The sequence below is a fragment of the Wyeomyia smithii genome, chromosome 3 (genome assembly GCF_029784165.1).
Source record: "Wyeomyia smithii strain HCP4-BCI-WySm-NY-G18 chromosome 3, ASM2978416v1, whole genome shotgun sequence".
Classification (NCBI taxonomy): Eukaryota; Metazoa; Arthropoda; class Insecta; order Diptera; family Culicidae; genus Wyeomyia; species Wyeomyia smithii.
Window position 1 is genome coordinate 58,713,828 of NC_073696.1, and position 23,165 is coordinate 58,736,992.

At 39.4% G+C, this 23,165-nt stretch overlaps 2 protein-coding genes across 12 annotated transcripts in view; one reads left to right on the top strand and one right to left on the bottom strand.

Moving 5' to 3' along the window:
* Nucleotides 1-23,165, bottom strand: part of LOC129732636 (rap guanine nucleotide exchange factor 2) — a 58,793-nt gene that overhangs the window by 6,112 nt on the left and 29,516 nt on the right. For 7 of the 11 annotated variants that reach the window (XM_055693674.1, XM_055693672.1, XM_055693668.1 and 4 more), the window contains 5 exons: nucleotides 15,130-15,954; nucleotides 6,951-7,139; nucleotides 3,207-6,891; nucleotides 2,761-3,141; nucleotides 1,195-2,400 (listed from right to left, as the gene is read on the bottom strand). In XM_055693674.1, coding sequence (XP_055549649.1) covers nucleotides 2,318-2,400; nucleotides 2,761-3,141; nucleotides 3,207-6,891; nucleotides 6,951-7,139; nucleotides 15,130-15,378 — 4,587 coding nt within the window. In that variant the 5' untranslated portion in view covers nucleotides 15,379-15,954 and the 3' untranslated portion in view covers nucleotides 1,195-2,317. The other 4 variants (XM_055693677.1, XR_008729306.1, XM_055693676.1 and 1 more) reach the window with 4 other exon arrangements.
* On the top strand, nucleotides 8,641-9,932 carry LOC129732640 (uncharacterized). Its single transcript, XM_055693687.1, has 2 exons — nucleotides 8,641-9,033; nucleotides 9,111-9,932. The coding sequence occupies exons 1-2, from the start codon at nucleotides 9,031-9,033 to the stop codon at nucleotides 9,660-9,662; spliced, it is 555 nt and encodes a 184-aa protein (XP_055549662.1). The 5' UTR covers nucleotides 8,641-9,030; the 3' UTR covers nucleotides 9,663-9,932.

Consider the following 23,165-nt stretch of genomic DNA (forward strand, 5'->3'; position numbering starts at 1 on the left):
TGAAAACAAATATAGGTATATCAATAGAGGTATATGCATAAACGATCAAATTCGATGTCGGTCGTGTCCTATGACGACTATATATTGTTTGTTGGCCTGTGAGTCAAACGGTAACACTAAAAGCTACATACTAAACCGATGTTATACTACGCTCTGGTAGAGGCTGCACATTATTTGGCGTCGGAGTTTGGCTCTCTGTTCTTGGTGGTTTTTTCCGTTCGCTTTCTAGGAAGACGCTTTGGCATCGTAACAACATACATATACTTTAAACGTTGCAGTAGCTGCAAATAGATTGCGGACCCTCGTTCGAATCCGCACTACAAGATGAGCTAGCGGCCACAATGCGATAGCGATAGTAGAACGCAGTAGTACCAATGATAGTAGTAGTGGTAATGGTGGTAGTAGTAGTAGTAATGATAATGCTAGTGGCTATTTTGGTAGTTTACCAGCACCTCGGGATTCGGAAATTCGGAAGATTTGTTCTACGCTCAATTACTCCACACTACAAAACTACAAGCAAAATAATGTGTTAGTTTATACTTATATGGCTATTTATTAAACGATGGCTAGCGACGCCGGTCTAGGTTTGAAAATAAGGTATTGTGACGATTGCCGATTGTCTAACTGATTGCAATATCTCGACTCCAAAACCATGTTTTTGCTTTAAAAACTACTTACCCTTCACGAGTCTCGCTTTACAGTTTGTCGGTGTGTATACATTGTGTAGGTATAAATGAAGAATTTGCCCTTGACTGATACCAGTCCTTTTCAAGGAATAGAGATTGTAGAGCGGTATTGGCAGAAGGAATGAGGTTTCCATAGGGCTCCTTCCTCCTAAAAAAATGAGTCTAAAACAGACCGGAGGAATATTATTTCTCGTCAAAGCATTGTAACTGGGAGTATTGGAAGAATGATATGACTCCATTCTTTTGACAAAATACAATCCTCTATTACAATAAAACTGGTCAGAAGAACATCCAAGCCATTGTGCTTGGCGATATTGGCAGGAGTTTAAAACCAAAGGGTATAAACGGATATAAATGATAAGCATGCCTACTCTCAATGGTTAATATGAAGTGCCGAATACATATCTTATCTGATCTGTTTCGACAGTTACCGTTTACAGTAATTTAACAAACAATAGTGAAACTAATGAAAACAATTAACTATCTGAGATAATACCATTAAAAAAAATTGTCATAAATAGATACTTTTATTTGACTTTATTTTATCTTACAGACATAAAGATCTCTGAACAACAGTAAGTTTATCCTTCATATATGTGTATATATATCTTGCCATTTTTTATCATCAGGAGAAATGAATGTGTCTTTCTAAGATACAAATATCAAACACGTATAAACCTATAAATATTTAAATATATATGTTAAATCTTTCGACTGGTCATTTTGCACTTCAAAGTGGAATTCTTGACTCGATTCTATTGCTCACAATGTCAAGATCTCTCTAACTAGAAATGTTCGAAGTTTGATTAAATCCTTCCAGTTTTGGTCACCAAGGTCAAAGATTGTGGGGTGTATGAATATATATATTTGTGTGTTTGTGAGTAACATTCGCTCTTGGTAATGATTATAGCTACATCGATATTTTTTTTTGTAATATTAACGGGTAAACTTATTGATATGTAGTGGGTTTGTATAAATAATCCAATAAACACAGTACTAATCCTTATCATTTTAAATTGTAATTTTTGGTAATGATAAAAGCTGTCACATATTTTGTTGGTATACTGATACAGTAAATTAGGTAAGGAATTTTCAATACAACACTGATACTATGTAGGTTACAAAATACCTGCTGGAACCACAGCAGCTCGTAACTTACTCATATAAAATCAATCAAAAACTGTTCCACTATATTGTTGAAAAACTAAGATGCGGTTCGTTTATTGCGGGGAAACGCCGTTACAGAAAAAACTACCATTTTTACCTTTGCTCAGCTGTCAGTCTTGGAATGGACAAATGCATGTTCAGGGCACTTAATTCTCTAAAGTCTTTTCAAATATATTGGATTTGAAAATATCTGCAATTGCTTTCGTTCCGATTCTTAACGCGTTAAAATTTGGGAAAAATTTCATTTTTGGCCAGTAAAACATCCATATTTCTGTATCGACAACAATATGTTCGCCACGTGGGACGTAGGATAGTGTCGAACACCCATCGACAAATGGAGATTAAAAACCTTAACACCAACGTACCAACAACGGTAACAAACAGCACCGGATAGGTGAATTACGATTCATGGTCATATATTTACGAGTCGTATAGCTAGCTGCCAGCGCTTAGAGGTTTGCTATCTAGACATCGGTGGACAGCGTCTCAGTGTTATCGCACTCGACTGAATCACAGTCATCATCAACAGAAGTCTCCGGGCAGAGTTCTGGAAAAAGACAGACCCAAGTATGGAACGTCGGTCAACTTTGCAGCTGCTTTCTACCACACTCTGCATGCTAGTATTAACCCGAGACATGCAAATTTCTATAGAACGTAAATTTTTTTCTCATACGTAAAACGGTTTAAAACCTAAGAAAGTAGTAAAAAATTAAGACATAGTTCGTGCCAAAATAATGGTTATAAACAATATAAACTGAACAGAATCAGCAATCGACAATCATTCACAATACCAATTAATAAAGAAAGGCGGCATTTCGCACCAGGACATGATTCTTTTAATAATGAGCTTAATAAACATGCAATCTTCTAGACATAAAACACTAAATAGTAAGTAACGAGCACTTACCGGGGGCTGCATTGCTGAGCACTGTCACCGAGCTGCTTTCGACCGACAGGTCTAAGCTCGGCGGCAGCGGCGGAGGACTTTGAACTGATTCGATCGTGTGTGGTGCCATTCCGCTCGATTCATGCATTCTAGCTGGAATGGCCGGTGGAAGATTACTGCTGTTGACTCCTGTTAGTGTAGGACCTCCCCCGACGGGACCACCGGAATTGGCGTTGTACATCGGTGACATTGCATTCACCACCGGCGCAACATAGTTGGGTGTGATTGGTGATATCCCAACAGCGGCTATGATGCGAGATGAAGAACCAAAGTTCTGATGTGATGTAGAGAACGAAGACATGATCGGATTGTTGGCGGTGATACGACGATGGGCTGCTTGTGCTGTAAGAGTTCAAACAATTTCATCAGCATCATCAGTTTTAATTCAGTTTATCGCAGTAACTAACCATAGTTCGGTGGACTACGGAATGAGCTGCTCTCCGGTGGCAGTTCCATCGGAGGCGGCAGTTGACTAGAGGAGTCCACAGAACTCTCCAATAAGCGGCTAGACATGACCACTGGTCGTCCGTTGGGATACATCGACATAGTTGTGTTATAGTTGGGTGGATTGGGAAGCATATTGGATAGATGGAGCCCACTAGAAACCGAATAATTCGGATGGGCACTTGGGAATTGATGCGGTACTCCAATGTTACCACCACCAGTTCCACCGGTAGTATTAGAACCAACACAACATTGGCTACCGCTGGACACGTGCGAAGGACTGATCGAGATTCCGGCGTGATGGTGATACGGTGTGTGATGGGTGTGGTGAAAGTGAGACAAATTGTTATGGTGCGCGAGCTGATTATGATGGTGGATGTTGTTCAGGGGAGGTGGTAATACCGTACCTACTGAAGGATGCCGTGGTTGATGCGGTCGAGTTTTAGTTTGCTCCGATAGTGAGAGCAGCTTTTTCACTGCCTGCGGAGAGGCGGCGCCAAATTTTGGTGCACCGCTATTGCCACTGCCGGAGCTTCCAATCGATAGGCTGCTCATTCCGAGACCCAAAGCACCCTTCTTGCCTTCACTGGTCGAACTGGTACTTGAAGTGGTAGACAATGTTGGCGATGGGTATCGTTTCCTCACCTGAACGTTGTTCGGTGTACTTCCGCCCTGCTGTTCACACTCCAGCGAAAGTCTATGCAACTCGTCCTCATCGGTGGTAACCTTCATATTGTTCAGATAAGCCTTTACTCTTCGAACCATTTGGGCTTCTTCGAACATCTTTTTTGGATTGGGTGCTGCTGCAGATTTTTTCCGTCGCTTCACCGTTTGACTGTGAACAGCGGGCGGCGGAGGCATCATCAGGTTTCCACTGGAAGGAACTGACATCTGGTTTAATGCTACCATTGCAGAGCTTGGTGGTTGACATTTCAGTTCAAGCATTGTGAGAATATCATAGGGAGAGTTACACATCTGCAACAAAGTGCGAACTTCCTTGGAAATCATGCGAAGTTTTTCGAAGTTGATCAGACTATCGATTTTGGAATCATTACCCAGGTGAATAAATGTGAGATCCTTTTTCACCACTGGGTAAAATGGAATGACAGGATGTTGAACGTTGAGCTCGGTCTGTATAAGCTGGCGGTACTTGGACATATTCCTCGAGGGGTCCATCAGTTCCTGCAGGTCATTGAACAATTTTTGATATTTAGAAGGTAGCTTCTCCCAGGTCTGCCTCAGCCGAGAGACTGCCGCGTGTCCCAATCCACTAATGATTGCAAACAAACTGTTGAAATTCTTGCATTCCTTACAATGCCTTGCAATTTTTATGAATTGTTTGATAATTTTACAGCGTCGCATCATGTTGTGCTCACTGCAAACTTCCGTCACCACCCAGAACATTTCCCTGTTGACTAGCTCTGCGAATTTACCCAGCATTGGTTTGCCGTAGCGACTTTTTAAACTAAACAAATCGTCGACGTATTCGGTGGACTCGATCTGCCGGAAGATAGCGAAATCTTGTAGCGTAAGCTGAATCGCCAGCTCGTTGGCGTTGAGCTGCAGAAAGTGGACCGCACTTTCACGTATCAACTCCGGAGCGACGTCGTCAGGTACGAGGGTTTCAGTGATTCCATTGGTTTTCAAATAATATCTCGAACTCAGTCCAATCCGTTCGGCCAGGTTTTGCAACTGATCCGGCAGCCGCCTTTGTTTAATCATACCACCCTCACCGACACTCACTTCGCACAGTGAGAAGTTCGAACTTGGATCGTGAATTCCAAATTCTTGCAAAGCCAGCATCACGACTTCATGTGCTGTTGTTTCCTTGTGTACCAATAGATACTTGCACGTTTGGTCCGACTTGTACACTTTGAGTATGTGTTCCGGATAGTCGCTTGCACGAAGCTCTTCGTAGTAAAGAGCTCCACTTTTGGGGACAATCGCGTCTATAGATAGTGTCTTGGCGGGCGTGAGTGGATGCTCTCTCAAATCAGGATTGCTTTGATACGTTGAAGTCGGTGGAGTCTCATCGGAGTCCGCAGTAGTGATCGAAGACGTTGAAATGGAGGATGCTTGCGAAGAAAAATTAACACTAATACCGGAAGACCGGTCGCTACTGTCGTAGTTGCTATTGTTGTTGCTGCTGCTATTATTGTTAATGTTGTCGTCTTGGAAGACCATATTCTTTGGCAGCAGATTCATCTTGATTAAAGCCTTTTGTAGCCGTTTCTTACCACCGAGGGTCATAAAACTTCCCTTGTTATTGTTCATGTGTGATGAAGACGGCGTTGAGGCTCCAGAATCTTTCCGCCCAAAATCGTCTCTAAGCGGCAGTGGCATTAGGAACTGAGGCGCTGGCAGCAAGCCCGCCTTATCAACCAGATCCAGCGACTTTTGCGTTTGCAGAATATCTGCTCGCAATCCTTTCTTTAGGTCGATTTTAAGCTTGCTAGAGTCACCGTCAGCATTCGACAGCATTCCTTTGAACGCCCAGAGATTGCTTTTAACTGTTATGCTCAAATGAGTTGTTCCCATCAGCAGCTCCATTGCTCGCGCACAGGTTATATGTTCGAAGTTCTGACCGTTCACCTCCAAAATCTGGTCTCCTCTCTTCAACCCCACATCGTATGCTTTGGTCTTCGGTTCGACCCTGGTAATGAAAATTCCTCCAGGTCCTCCTGATATTTGGAAATTTAAATCCTCATCGCGCGAACTGCGAGCTAAGGTGACATTTCTCTCCCTAGCGTTATGTTGAGCGTATACATGCAAAAGTCTCAACTGTTCCAGCATGTTCTTTTTCTCCAGCGCTGATTCGAAAAATTCCAAAAATTCCATCATTTGTGGATCGGTATCGAAATCGGTGAAGTGATTATTCACCCATAGTAGCACAACTCTTGTAACTCGATCGCAAATATCATTTGCGGATGCTTGGTGTATTGCATCTACCAGGTCACTTCCATCATCTGTTGCATCTGCATTGAACCACTTCAGTAGTTGTTTTGAAACAACGATTGGATCGCTAATGAAAGTTCGGAACGTCAAAAGGAAATCTTCCACATAGTTGGGATCAGTTTGAGTGGTATCTTCTACCAATTGTTGTGTCAACCGATCAACGGTACCCCGGATAACTACGTAACCTTTCCTCGAACCATTTTCTCCTGTACTGTTTCTCAACTCTGTTACCATTACAACCTGTCCGTCCTCCTCTATCTTTCGAATGTTGTCCTCTCCTTGATGCTTTATCCGATAGTAATCCGTCTGAGTGATACACACAAACTGGCAATCGTCACACTTGGTCCGCATTATGCCCCTATGGTGCAACTTGTCCATCGTCGGCATAATTCCAAAACTATCTCCTATATGAAGAAACTCCATTTCCCCATTGCTGTGCTCAATTTCAACGTGCCCGTTTATAAGCACGCTCCATGAATCCAGTTCCTCACCATCATTCATCACAATCGTACCTGCCTTTTCGACCACAGCAAATACCATCACCGAGCACAAGGCCCGCCGTACAGCGAAGGTCATATTGGTAAACGCCTTCAGCTTCTGTGTAAACTCCAGCAAAATCTCGATATCATCCATTGTGCGATCGCTGGGATCCTTTTCCAAACACTCCCGAACGGTATCGCGCACACTCATACTCTGTGTAAAAAGGGAAACATTTCAACACTGAAAAAGTCACAAATTTTTCAACTACTCACATCAATACTCTCAGCGATGTCTTCCTCGTCGGAATCGACTACCGACTCCACCAGACCGGACAGGTCAACCTCGTCCGAGTCCAGCGAGGAACTCGTTACGGACGTCATCGTGTCCGCCTGGCTGATGTCACTGGAGTGCGACAGACGATTGCCCTTGTCGTACAGTTCCGGCGGGATACCGGCAGTGAGCTGGAAAATAGAACAGAAAAGAATAATGTTTGAATGATTTTAAGGCTCGTTTTGGAATGAACAATGGTACCTAAATATAGTTGTACGAAATGTTCTACATTCTTCTGATACTTGAATACTGATCAAAATGACAGACATAATTGCATTTTTTTAATGTTTCATAAACTAATAAGCTTTTGTTAGGATCACGTCACATCCTGATATTTAGTTTCTATAACTAAATCGATTGGTTTGTGACTTCAATATCATTGTTGTTTATCACCTGTAAATAGACGTTTATTTATAACCTGTACATAGACGATTTTATTATCTTTGTTTTGAACTAACAATATTTTTTTAATTGGTAATTAATTGCCCTCACTATCGGAAAAATGGTACAAAATTTCATCCCAAACAAAGATGATTGGGTCAGATCCAAATACTGTCGGCTTATTATTGGTGGAACCACCCAGCGGAAAGGAATGCATTGCAAGCGAAAAAGCCAAATTTAAATACCCATCACAATAAGCAACCCCTCAAATTGTAAACAACTTGAAAAAAAATCGACATTCATCATTGGCCGCCGTACTACGAGAACAGTTAAGAATGCTTGAGTTTATGCTGCGCGGCGGCACCATTGTTTACAAAGCAAACAACAACGAAGACGCCAGCCAGAGACCGAAGAACGAACGCGGAACCGCTACTCTCCATTCATGCGCGTTTATAGGAGGCGTGGGAAGGAAGGCAAATGAAAAGCTATCCGTGCACACACGATGCAGTACTAAAAAGCTCTCGGCACGCATACAATGCCGCACGCGCAATAATCCCGGCAGGCTGTATTCGTGCAGTGGCTAGAGTGCCAAGTATGATGACAGTTCTACAAGGTATGCTACATTTTAATCGATCCACGCACACAAACAAATCTCGTTATGAAAAATTTCGCGTTTTGTATGGAATTCAGAACATTTTTGGAAATTTCTCGTTTTATATCTGATTTTTTTGGTTGGAGAGTGAATCTCCAGTTGAAACACACTAGAAATTGATATTAATTTAGATTTAGTGTGAAAAATTGCGACAATATGTCGAAATAAAATATATAAAAATGCTATATTTCTAATAGTTGGAGCATAATCTTAGTCATTGTCATAGCTCATGACTTTCGTTACTGTATGAAACATAAGCGACTTTATTTAGAAACGCTATTAGACTACAATAAAAAAACGAAAAGTGCAAAAAGGCAAATTGATGAAAAACAGCATATTTGACCTAAACCGCAGCATGTTTATGTATTCCCCACAAATAAAACATGTTTCAACATCATTTCTATAACTTTTCAGGATAGTATGTTTTATAAGTTTAGTTTAAAATGCAAAACCATTTCAAATTTCATACAAAATTGGAAAAAGTTCGTAACGATCACTAATACTAATGCATCGACGTGAATAGCATACCTTGTAGAACTGTCATCATACTTGGGCTAGAGTGGCTATCGTATTCGTATTTAGGTGCTATGTGCTAGTGACAGCTTTCGTATCATCATAAAGCAACGCAGCTCCTGTCAAACAATTTTCGACGTGAGATCCATCGTTAGCTAGTGGTCCTGTTTTTGCCAAGTATTTACATGAGCAAAGTTTGTGTTTAAGCAACAACTGGCCTTTAAAAGGTTGAAAAAGCCTTCGTGCTGTGAAAAATATCAACGTAGCGGTAGAAACGTGTTGAACGGTCCCTTCAACAAACACGCGACGAGGAGTAACCATCACCTTTATAGACGGAGTTTTTCTTTGCGTGAATAAACATACACAACACCGTTTGCAAGGGCGAGTCGGTTCCAACAACGGTGTTATAGCAACTGTGGAACTGCTGCTTGTGTGATCATCGACGACAAGCCATCCATTTTTTGACAACCTGCAATATGGTAAGAAAATATCGATTGATTCGCGTGAACTATTATTCGCCAATAGTGAAGCGTTACTTCTTCTTTTCAACCTACAGGCGTCCAGCATCGGATCCGTGTCTACCGGAACGAAAAAAACATCAACGACGGCAACCGGCCAAACAGCGCCTGCTGGCAGAAAAAAATCCGGTCCTAAATTTGAGCTCTCCGATGAACAAAGACAGGATATCAAGGAAGCGTTCGATTTGTTTGACTCCGAAGGAACCGGGATGATTGATACGAAAGAACTGAAGGTCGCAATCCGAGCACTGGGCTTCGAGCCGAAAAAGGAAGAGATAAAAAAAATGATTGCGGAAATCGATAAAGATGGCACTGGGAAAATTTCGTTCGAAGACTTCCTCTCACTGATGACGGTGAAGATGGCCGAAAAGGACTCAAAGGAGGAAATTTTGAAAGCTTTCCGGTTGTTCGACGATGACGAGACTGGTACGATTTCCTTCAAGAATCTCAAACGGGTCGCCAAGGAGCTGGGCGAAAACTTAACCGACGAAGAACTGCAAGAGATGATAGACGAAGCGGACCGCGATGGCGACGGAGAAGTCAACCAGGAGGAGTTTTTGAGGATTATGAAGAAAACTAGCCTGTACTAGTGCGCAAGATGGTAGTGTTTAGTCTAAATAATGTACCTTTTAATAGTAAGCGGCTATTAGAGATATGCGAAACCATTTGAAAACCAAACGCTGATAAGTTATGCTATACATTTTACTGCACTGTCGGTACGCAACAATAAACCAGTGATGCACTGTTCTATAATAAAAAAGCCTAATATATTTCAAACACCGAAAATTGCAGAGCTCGTGGAAGCTTCCGAAGTTTATTGAAGATGTTCAATGTTGAAATCAATAACTGTCATCTAGATATGTCGACGCTTTTTATTTATATCCGATGAAAAGCTTTCTCGTATAGCGAAAGACACGATGGAAAAGTAACGTGAGTCTAAAAAGGCACAATAAACGAGGAAAGGGGAAAGGTTTCAAACGTTGAACTTCAGGTGTTTGTATTTATTTATAGATTGGATACAGAGCGAGCGTGTCAATGTTAGGTTCGACAAATTTGTTAAAAAAACCATTTCGCATAAAGGTATTTGGATGGAAATTTTGGCAGACTATTTTACAGCAGTTGTCAAGATGTGTAAAAATAAGTTAGAGCAAACTGTCGTTTTCATATCGATCCTCAGCCCCTCTAACTCGTTAGCTTAATAAAAAAGCACTTAGATTAACAACCTAGCCTTACTCCACAAAAGCTAGATTTGATCTCCTAACGCTTAATATTTGGGTTATCGCGTGGACTGGCTCAGCATGGTTCGTGTTTGCTCGAACCAGCGAAAAGGGCAAACTGCCTGCAAGTTACTATTGCGTGGTATTCTAATTGTACAGCTTTCACTGACCAGTAATGCTAATGACGCTATTCACGACTGTACCGTAAAAAAGAGATGAAGAATGTCACAGCATGTGTCGGAAACATTTCCAACTCCATTCAAACGTTATTAACACATGACCTTTAGAAAGTATGTTTCTACTTCGCACCACTGGCATTGATGATATACCTACTTATCTGACGAAACATACATGGGTGTAAGTCATACGACTTCAAAAAGTAAATTGTTAAGTCTGTGCGCTTCTCAAGCGTGATTATCACTTCCTTGGCATGGGGACCAACAGTTATAGATTTGAACTATCAACTCTAATTTAAAAAAAAAAACATTGTCCATTGATAATGTAATCATCATCTGTTCAGCGACCAGAACGCAGTATTATCTCTCGCCCAACCAGATGACGATCAGCACGGGTTTAGTTTCCTGTGAAACAAGTTCATTCCAACAATGTAAACTGTGCCTTGGCAACGACAACGTATTATCGTTTTGATTTTACCACGTCAGTTTTAAAGTTTGTGTAAATCCCAAATTCCGCATAAATCTCAAAATCTTTGTAGAACTCTCGTGTCTGAACGCACAACAAACGCAAGATTGATGAAGTAATACGGATGATATGGCAAACTGATAGCAACTATGTTTGCTGGAATTAGAGACCGCACACAACCCTACGTATTAACTTTCAACAAATTGTGTCTCAGTTAGGTGAGACGCAGTCCTACGGGAAAAACCGCGTCAGCTTTATTAGTGTATATTTTGATATACTTGAATCTGACGTTATATGAAAAACAATGGCCACCATGACATGTGCTAGGTTACTCGGTTCTTATGTATCATAGCAAACTGACTACAAAGGCTATCCGTTATTCGTTTCAATTAAAAGCAGTGGTTTTTTGTTATTATACAGATTAAAGCCATCAAACCTCCTAGTTGGTCTAGAGGTACGACGATGGTCTAAAAAAAACAGTACCTATTCAAATATGTATTCGAATCCCGGCTCGGGCCTGGCTTTCAGTGTCAGTAGGATCCTAGCTCTACTATCTCTGGAATTGTCCTGTCCTGTAACTCATAAAAAGTCTTGATATCTTTTCTTACAGGTTTGGACTAAGTACTCATCGGAATTTGTTGGAAAAGGTTGAAAGTGTATTAGGGTGCCAGTGGAAATCTACGTGGACCACGTGGTTTAGGAACGGCCCCTTAGCGATAGAACTCAAACTTCGAGAACACATACTCCAAAGTGATAAAAGTTTTAACTTTTTCATCGATATTTCATATAATTTTTTTATGCCAAATGTCTTAGAAATGCATGAAACAGCGAGATCCAGGGTGGCGACTCAATTTCTAAAAATAAATTCCCTAATATTCCCTGATGTTCCAAATTTAATCCCTGACTATTCAAATTTATTTTCAACTGATTTAAATTTGAATTGTCCCAAAGTTGAAATAGTACCCTAGAAATAAAATAGCTTCTCAACCATTCCTTTTCATTTGGGTGCTCCCAGTAAATGCAGGAATGCGTCAAAAGGCCGCAGAGTAATTGCTCGCCATGTTCGTCGTTTTTCCGTTTACTCACGGGAAAACTTTATTGAAGTCTCTGCAGACTTGAGGCATTTCCGAAACTTCTAGGGGCACCAAAATTCATAAAAACAGTGTAATCAATTAACTATTTTGAGACAAACCCATTTTGACAAAAAAATCAATCAGATTTGGAATTCCGGTAGGATTGGGTGAATATTTATTTTAAAATCTTGACTGTGAAAATTAGAAAATTAGAAATTAACAATTTCGTAATCAAACCTTTATACTGAACACTGCCGAACGCTTTTTCTATGTATAGAAGAGCAGCTTCTCTTGAATAACGTTAAGATTTATTAGCTCGTATCATCATTGATTGGTCGACAACTTCAAACCTCAGCTGGATTCTTATCCGGCTTTAAAATTAATTGGAGTATTTTTGGTATTTTTCTATAATTTGGCTGGATATTCATTTTGAAACAATGTCTGAAAATATCTCGAGAGGAACTTAAATTAAAATGTTCAAAATCACCAGATGCTTTCATATTTTTGAAAATTTTAATGATAGATTCAATCTTATTTAAGCTAGTTCCAATTAATTCTGCTGTTAAGAACTCCGGGGTAGAAATTTGATAACATTAACGTGTAACTCCGTCTTTAATTGAACTCACTATATTTCGAGTTGAGAACACACTCAAACTACTTTGAATCTTCTGTTAATTGGTTGCAAGAAAGTAACCACCATTTTTGATTACTGGAATATGACAATGGCGATAGTGAAGTAGTGAAGCTTTCTCAGAAGATGTATCAATAGTTCGAAAGCAATTGTAAACATGATGATGATGAAGTGCAAGACACCGGAAAAAAATCTCGTCTAACCAAATGTAGTATGTAATTGGCATAAAATGCGCGCACTAGTGAATAACTTGTTACTACCTATTTGAACTCTTTTCAAAAAATTGATAGTCACTATTTCTTGATATTTTAGTCACTAAAGTCACTACTGTTGCATTGTCTAACCGTTACGAGCTCTGCACAATGTATCATCAGTTCCCTGCAATTCATTCTCAGAAAGTTTTACTGTACAACAAAACGTTCCCGTGCATTCCCCGCGGAAATTCAACTGAAATCTGAACTTTGATTCAACAAATATACTTGAAACTTTCAACAATGGTGCTATTCAAAACGGTTAGAGAACAGATCGATTTTCAACTAACAATAGAATTTGTGCAAACTGTGCATGTGGTTGCTGAGTAAGAAGAGTTTGAAGGTCATTTATCGAGGAAAAACCGGTCATTTATCGAGAAAAACTCTATCACTCCGCGGAGTTAGGGTTAAATAAAGCCTATGCTAAGATGGACCTCGTATAGTCCGTATAATACAGGTTTGTCTTCTTACGCGCCGCTTACTTTCTAGTTAAAAACTTGAACATCGTCTAAAAAAATGATTGAGCATTAAACCAAATTTCGATAAACAAAGCTAGCACGAAGAGTTTAAAGGAAAAAAGACCATAAACACAATTTCGATTATCGTTGGACAAAACCAGCGTAGTACTTTTCCTGAAACGCTTCGGCTAGCAGAATGAATGCCTAACACAAAGACATTCACCGAACGAACTTTATCAGTTCTTCGACGGATCAAGAATTATTTGCGGCTGGAATCGGGCCAGAATTGATTATTGGAAATCATGATGAAAGCTGTGGAAAAAGATTTCCTCTATGAAATGATGCCGATATCATTATTGTACGAGGAAATTATCGAAAAGTTCGCGATCGTAATAGACCGAAGGATTCATTTGCCATATAGATAAATGTAGAGAAATAACATTTTTCAAATCTGTCATCACAATACTGTTGTTCAAATGTTGCAAATGTTGATTGGTCACGCGTCTCCTCTGGGTCTCCGACAAAGGCCTCAGTCTATGGAACAGAATACGGGAGAGAATCTCGTAACCGGTGGTGAGAAGGGTTATGCCCCGAAAATTATTACAGTCCAGGCGGTGGCTTCTCTTGTAGATCAGGCAAAGGATCTAAAAAACAATTTTTCGTTATTACACCATTTCCTTTTTTCATGCAACATTTAATAAAGAGTTAATAAATCTCTGGTACGATTTCGAAATTATTTAAAAAAAAATATTTCAACTTGGTTTCAAATCTCTACGCTATACGCTATTACTTCATATATAAATTTCACTGATGTTGTGTATAATGTTTATTTACACTTCCTATTCGTTATTATTCTGTTTCCCTTTTTCGATACTAGTTGGTTTTTCTATAAGAATGTTTTTTTCCTATCCCGATTAAATCCTTTTTTATTTATCGCGCCAAGAGATTCAAGAAAAACTTTCTCGCCGAGATATTCAAGAATAACTTTCAGACGTGTCCTGATAACTCTCATATAGAAAACAAACTGATCCTTTACTTGAAACACAGTTTACACAATTTATTTGGTTTAAATGGGAGTTTGAATGAATTTAAAAGATGTGGAATGTTTCAATTGAGAAACATCCGTCAACATCTAATTAACCGTAGCTCGCAACTCATATACAAATGTATTTTCGAGACATATCGAGATAGCTATAAAAGAGAGCGCTTGCAGCGTACACATGTGCACTTGCAGCAAGCATAAAATGTATGTTTCTGTCATTAGCGCAAGCGACGGCGAATGATGCACAGCACACGCTTGTATAAATGCAATAAAACTGGTTCAAAGAATGCAAAGGTCATGCCTGCTCGGGGCACTCAGTGCGACAGGCATTTCTGGAATTCTATGTCGCCTCTTTCAGTTGTCACTGATGGTATAGTGGCATGCTTATGACAGCCGTTTCATATCGCAATCGCTAAATGTATTATTACAGTCATATATTCGCCACAAAGTAGAGTAAGGACTTGTGAAAGAATCTATAAGCCAACAGTGAGCGGTAAAGTTTTCTGATTGTTAGTGCTACTATGCCACTACAGGCTATGATTGATGCAATTGCGGAATTACATCCACTGCAGCGGGTAATCTTTGAATCATTGCCAACTGTTGTAGCTGGACGAATGCCCGAATACAATAGAGCACTGGAAATAAATGCATCACAAAGTTTCAAATGGTTTTGGAACAATTCGGTATCAAATCCGCCCAGCCAAAAATAATCCTGTACTCAACACGAAAGAAAATCCACTTACAGAATTGGTGTGCTTCAGCCGTGCAATGACATGCTTGCTGCTAACATTCCCACTGCTGCCTCCAACTCCGGCCACTGACGCTACAGACGAGCCACCAATGCCGCCGATCCCTAAGCTTCCAGCACCACCGACTGTCAGGCCAATGCTACTGCCGCTTCCGACGCCAGCACCGATGATGCCGCCAGCTCCGTGATTGATTCCGAACTCGCTGTGGTCCGACAAACTAATTGGCAATTTTCGATCAGTCATTTATCTTTAGTTTCTCGCATTCACTTAGAGACCACCAGTCGTTAATAGTAGGAAACGCGGGACGATAGTGCAATGCTGACACGTACGCTGCAACACACACATCGAGTTAGCAAGATAGAACACATACGCGAGGCAAACACAAGACGTTCATGCCGAAAGAGATGAAATTATATTACGAAAAACTTTGTGTATATATCTCTGCTACACACACGGACGCGAGATGGAAATTGATAATGCAGTGCAGGGAAACTGGTTCTGCCTTTCGCTGCTGGCTCGCGAATAATTTTCTGAATTCACACAAACCCGACCGGGGTGCAGCGATGCCACTTGCTGCTGCCACTACTGAAGCTGCCGTTGCACTTTGGATATGCACATTTTGCTAACTCACGTTCTACATCATTGCAGTTTTCATGATCACTCGTCATTAGCATAGATTTACTGCTGCAGTGGCGGTGGCGGCGTCGGCGAAGGCGGTGGTCGTTGCTGGAGCGAGCAATCCTCTGCTGCACCGCACTTTTGGTTTCGTTGCTGGGTGCACTCTCCTCCGGCGGGCTGTCTTTGTTGGGGCTGAATTTCCTGCAATAGAGAACAAGTTCAACTATTTAATATCGAGTCTTTTCCTTCCTTTTCCCGTGCTCGTGCAGGGAAAGTATGCAGTCTCAGTTATCAAATTACACGTGAATCATGGTAGAACAATTCAATAAAAAACTAGAATCAAATGAAAGTGAATAGAGAAAAATGATGAAGAGATACAAACGATTCGATTCCATAAACATTTACAATTTAACAGTTACGATAAATTATAAATTCAAACGAAAAATTTTATCGCACACTGAATACCACCCTGGCTGGCGTTATTTATTATCTCACCACACAAAAAGCGCATTTATCAACAATATTTCATCGTCTGCGTACATAAAAGTTGGCTTGCTTGTTTGGGAGATGTATCAAGAGCGGGCGAATAAAGGGGGAGTTTTAACAGAATCACGTCGCTAATCCCACGCGTAGTAACGGCTTAGCCATGCTGCGATCTGGAATGAATGCATCAGTAGTGCGGCCACTTAATCACGTTCCTAGCAAATCTAGGTCCACCGTGTTTTCGTCACTGCCTCTTATCATACTGCAAGCTGCAACGTTTCACTAAGAAAAATGCTAACTGACCGTTTGAACAAATACGACCAAAGCGTTTCAAACTAACCACTAAATTTACCGGTGGGATCAACGAAACTTTCAATCACAGCGAACTGACACATACACAACTGCCCATTCGAAGCATATTAAAAAAAAAAAAAAAAAAAAACAAAAAACAAAAACAAATAAACAAGTTACCGAAAATTAAACATTTTGCAAATAGCGAGAGCGGGGTTGAATATGTTGCGCTATTCCGGTTGTAGTTGGAACCATAAAGTCGCATCATGTGTAAAATTTTTGAATTACCACTACGATGAAGAGGAGAAAACACAACAGTGCACTGTGCGCGGTGTACCGTGAGGGCAAGCTGTACAACTTCCACTTGCTAGCTTACCTGTGCATACTTTTGGATAGTGGGAAAAGTTGAAAAAAGCATAAGTTTGATATAGAAAACAAACAAGTACACTGAAACCGTTTTGAACATGTAGAGTAGGTAACATATTCTAAGCAGCTTTAGGAACCGCCTGTGTATTCAGACGAAATACTCGAAATGTGTTGGGTGAAACTCAAACAGTTTTTTTTAAGGGGGGGATTTGTTAGTAGCTTAAGTATTTATGATAAATATTAGTGAATAATGAGTATGTGTGTCCAATCACAAATAGTGACTTCTCAACACTGTTAGAAATTTGTAATTTTAATTGTTAGGATTTGTTTGCTTTCGCAATTAGGACTTATCATTCGTAGGGTTTTAAACCTACTTGTCAGAAAAGGGGAAGTAAACTTACAACTAACTTAATTGCTAACTTATTGGCTATAAAGAGAGCTTATCGTAGCAATTGAGGATTGCAACGATTTTTGTCGAAAATTGTTAATAATTTTATTTGACACAGCTTCTAATGGTTCAACACCAGTAAGTCTATGTAATTCGAGTGTACCAAACCAAGGAGGACGCTTCAAAATCATTTTCAGAATTTTATTCTGAATCCTTTGGAGCGTTTTCTTCCTTGTTGAACAGCAACTTGACCAGATCGGTACAGCATAAAGCATTGCTGGTCTAAAAATTTGTTTGTAAATCAAAAGTTTGTTCTTTAAACAAAGTTTAGAATTCCTGTTAATGAGAGGATATAAACATCTCGTATATTTGATGCACTTGGCTTGTTAACTCTCAATGTGCTCTTTGAAAATAAGTTTTTTATCATAAATTAGTCCCAAGTACTTAACCTTGTCGGACCAACTTAAAATAACCCCATTCATCTTGACAACGTGATTATTGTTTGGCTTGAGGAAAGAAGCCCTAGGCTTATGCGGAAAAATTATCATTTGAGTTTTAGAAGCATTGGGAGAGATTTTCCACTTTTGCAAGTAGGAAGAAAAAATATCTAAACTTTTCTAATCGACTGCATATGACACGAAGACTTTTTCCTTTTACGGAAATGCTTGTGTCATCGCAGAACAATGACTTTGTGCATCCTGGAGGCAAATCAGGAAGATCTGAAGTGAATATATTGTACAGGACTGGACCCAAGACTGAACCTTGAGGTACACCTGCTCTAGTGTGTTGAGTGTTGAACGACACCTGCCGATTCTGCAAATCTGAACCAGAGAGTTCAGAGCATTTGCTTTGCTCTTGCGAAGCTCTTGCTTCCTCTAGGTACAACTTCTTAGGAAGTTACCTTTTAACTCCATACCAAGCATGGAGCTCCAATCCCAAGCAGGTCATTAGTTTCATCAACTATGTTGTACCTAATTGGGGTACAGGTTTACAACAAAACAGTTCTACTCCATCAATGAGTACGAACAATCCGTAACCTGTGCACAGCAATCGGGGCCCGCCACAAAAGACAATCAGCAAGAATGTCGCAGTGGCATTTCAGTACCCAGTGCCCTTCAGGCATACAGAGGAAAAAAAAAAAGAATATATTGTACAGAACTGGACCCAAGACTGAACCTTGAGGTACACCTGCTCTAACAGGAAATCTATCAGATTTTGAATTCTGATAGACAACCTGCAGAGTTCGATCAGTAAGATAATTTTTTAAAATTTTGATTAGGAAAATTGGAAAATTAAAAGTTTGCCATTTCGCAATCAAACCTTTATGCCAAACACTGTCGAATGCTTTTTCTATGTCTAAAAGAGCAGCTCCAGTGGAATAACCTTCAGATTTGTTAGCTTGTATCATATTAGTAACTCTGAGCAATTGATGAGTTGTGGAATGCCCATGACGAAATCCAAACTGTTCATTTGCAAAAATTTAATTTTCGTTGATGTGTGACATCATTCTGTTAAGTATAATTCTCTCAAACACTTTACTTATTGAAGAAAGCAAACTGATTGATCGATGACTTGAAACTTCAGCTGGGTTGTTATCCGGTTTTAAAATTGGAGTAATTTTTGCATTTTTCCATAATTTAGGAAAATATGCAATTTTGAAGCAGCAATTGAAAATGTTCACTAAAAATTCCATTGTGCTCTCAGGGAGATGTTTGATTAGTATATTAAAGATTCCATCGTCACCAGGTGCTTTCATATTTTTGAAATTTTTAATAATTGATTTAAACTCATTTAAGTTAGTTTCAATTATTTCTGCAGGTAAAAAAAATCACAGAAAGGTTGTATGCAAAGCCACGACCGCAAGGTTGAAGTAGAATACTTTTACAAGAAGATAAGCCGGCTTCTCATTTTTCTAGTAAATAAACGTTGACCGTTCATTGGCAGTATTGTAATTTCTTTTTGTTTGATATTTTGAATGAAGTTCATTGAATATTTTTAAATTTTGTGCAAATGAGAAGTTGAAGTGCTGCCGAATTGTAATATGCACATTTAACCCTCTCGTGCCCAATGCCGCCATTTGGCGGGCTTCAATCAAACCTCTAAAAAGCTTCAATAAATACATAAAAAGTGTTTATAATGATTGATAGTGGTTTTACCGAAGCCCGTCTAGAAATTAACTTGGGCACTAGAGTGTTAATACGACATCATTAAACGGGAACGGAACAAAGGCTACGGTTATGCAGAACGCGAATGCCGGCGCGATGCGATTCGTCTTACCGTGGTGAAATTTACAGCTCTTTTTAAGGCGAAGTAGAGCAACACATTTCAAGTAGAGCAACACATTTCAACACATTTCGTCTTGCCGAAATCACATCGCGCCGTTATTTGCGTTCTGCATGACCGTAGCCAAACACTAAGCGACGCAAACACGTAATAATAGTCAGAGTATGCATGTAGATGAAGATAATCAACTTTGGATTATAGCGCAAAACGAGAAAATATTAACTCTTCAAATATTCATTTGTGTTCTTCAAATTTCAGTTGTTCAACTTAATATCCGATGAAATGTCTGTTTATTATCTGATGAAGCTCTTATATAGGCCAAATGATGCATTCCCAATTTACTAGGTTCATAACTCTGCCGACCGTGCTTGGGAAAGCGCAGTATAACGACCAATCAGAGGTCGAGTTTTGTGTTTTGACAAGGCTTAAGAGTTTTCAATAGTACAAGAGTTCGAATGATAAAATTGCAATTTCATGCATTTGGTAGGCATCTTAGAAGATTTTCTAATCGATTGCTGCAAAAACGAAGGAAATCCATCGAAAACTAACCGATTTATTAGCATTTGAAATTTTTCTCACTTTTTTCAGTTTTAGATTTTCATTTCACATCCCTATGTAGCCGAACTTCCTGAGAGAAGTATTCTACTTCAAAATTGAATCTTCATTAATTCATTTGTTGTCCTTATAAGGAAAATTGTTCAATTTATCATGTAGTGTTTATCTTACATCTCTGTGTTGCCTTGACAGTGAGGACTAAGGCGCACGGTCAAACACAATAAGAAAAGGTGTTTTCACATTGAAAACTAGACACGGCTTTACTGGAGGATGTGTTGGCAAATGCATCAACCGCTAATACCGCCGCTATCATACGAAAGCGCGTCGTTTCATGTGGGGAATATCAACAACGAAAAATGACGCGCATCTAAGCATAACCCGAACTGTTTCGCCGTGCTGCTTCCATTTACTTCCACATCCGCCTCAGGGAAGTACCGGCTGCATCTACCGCTGAGGCTGTCACTATACTGCTATTGGTACCAAATTACCAAATTCGACTCGTATGAAAGCAGATTATTGCGTGTTTGCGTGGGTTCGAGTCCCGTCTGGACGAGGGAAAATTTTTTCTAAGCCTAAAAGTCACACCTTCTATTCCCGTTCATTTTCGCATCCTCGCAAACTGCATACATTGCTCGCTTTACTAAAACTTAAAATGTAAGTCATATGACAAAAATGAAATTAGTTCGTAAAGTGTTTGACATTGCCGATGGTAGACATGAGTATGAAGGTCAAAATTCTGCTGAGGTATCAAAATATAACCGTTTTAATTTAAGACGCAAGAGCGTAAGTGCTGCATTTCTGTTATCTGCTGCCATCCAGCACGAGAACAAGTATAAATTATAACCGGTCCTTCTCAGGGCCACCAACACGTTCTTGAGGCAATGTTGAATTTTTCCACGCTTGCAAATGCTGAAATTCGCGGTTTTTCGTCTGTTACACACGATGAAAAATTTTAACTACTTCAATCACATAGTTGAAGAGCACCAAAAGGTGCTATTATATTTCACAACACTGGCACTGACGTGTGCGACAGATTTAAATTGCTAGGATCCAACACAGAATGCTTGCTTGCGTTGTCAAAAATTAATAACTTTCAATGACCTGTTTATTTGCATTGAAAAAGGCATTTTGATTTCCAAAATTGGATTTCCTGATGGCAATTTCATGCTGCCCCAACACGGGGGAAATGATGGCAGTCTGACGACACACGCTGAGAAAAACCCCGCTGCTCCTGAGACGTGGTGACCAACCACAGGGCTAGTGCTGCTGCTAAGGAAGAACGACTGCTGTTGTCGCTGTCTAGAACTATTATGAGCGGCTTCGGCTGAAACAGGCTCTTATATAGGCCAAATAGCATGTTTTCAATTGCAAGGTATATGATTCTGTCGACCGTGCTTGGGAAGCAATCATATAACGACCAATCAGAGGTCGAATTTTTCGTTTTGACAAGGCTTGACTATTTTCAATAGTACAATGGTGTGAATAATAAAATCACAATTATCTGCTTTTGGGAAGAATCTTAGAAGATTTACCAATCTATTGCTGCAAGAACGAAGGAAATCCATCGAATACTAATCGATTTATTAGCATTTGAAATTGGACATATTTTTCACTTTTTTCGGTTTTAGATTTTCATTTCACATCCCTATGTAGCCGAACTTCCTGAGAGAAGTATTCTACTTCAAAATTCTGGGAAAAAATTAAATCAAATTGACGTGTGACTTCATTTTCAATTGGACTCACAAAATTCAAATTTGAGTTATGAACACTCTCAAACTGCTGAGCAAGTCTTTGAGCCTTTTGTTCATTGGATACAAGAAAACGTTCACCATCTTTTAAAACTGGAATAGGCTTTGAAGGTTTCTTAAGAATCTTCGGCAGCTTCCAAAAAGGTTTTGAATATGGTTTCAATTCAACTTTAGTTTCAAAATTTTGATTTCTCAGAAGAGTAAATCTATGTTTATTCTCTTTCTGTAAATCTTTATAAATAGTTTTAAAAACAGGGTCACGAGAACGTTGATATTGACGTCTGCGGACATTTTTCAAACGAATTAGAAGTTGAAGATTTTCGTCAGTTATTGGTGAATCAAATTTCATTTGAGCCTTTGGAACAGAATAATTCCTGGCATCAACAATTGCACATTTTAATGCTTCCAAAGCGGAATCAATATTCATTTCGTTTTGCAAATCAAGCTCATTATTGAAATTTCTCTCAATATGAGTTTTGTATCTTTCCCAATTAGCCTTGTTATAATTATAAACAGAGCTCATAGGGTTTAAAACTGATTCATGTGATAAAGAAAAAGTTATTGGAAGATGGTCAGAATCAAAGTCAGCATGTGTGATCAAATCACTACATACATGACTTTGATCTGTAAGCACCAAATCAATTGTTGAAGGGTTTCTTACAGAAGAAAAGCATGTAGGACTATTCGGAGACAAAATAGAATAGTATCCTGAAGAACAATCATTGAATAAAATTTTGCCATTGGAATTACTTTGAGAATTATTCCATGAACGATGTTTAGCGTTAAAATCGCCGATTATGAAAAATTTCGAACGATTTCTGGTGAGTTTTTGTAAATCACCTTTAAAATAATTTTTGAGCTCGCGTGTGCATTGAAATGGTAAATATGCTGCGGCAATAAATAAAATCCCAAGTTCAGTTTGAACTTCAATTCCCGAAGTTTCAATAACTTTCGTCTCAAGATGGGGAAGAGCACGATGTTTGATTCGGCAATGAATAACAATTGCAACTCCACCGCCGGAACCCTGAATCCTATCATATCTATGAACCACGTAATTGGGATCATATTTTAATTTTATGTTAGGTTTCAAAAATGTTTCAGTAATAATTGCAATATGCACATTATTTACTGTTAAAAAATTAAAAAGCTCATTCTCATTGGCCTTCAATGAGCGAGCATTCCAATTTAATATTTTAATTGTTTTATTTAAAATCATTGCTAAATTTTAAATTAGAAACAATTTTAATAGTAAAATTTGTGCCTATTTGAATGGCTTCAAACATTGATTTTGCCTGCAA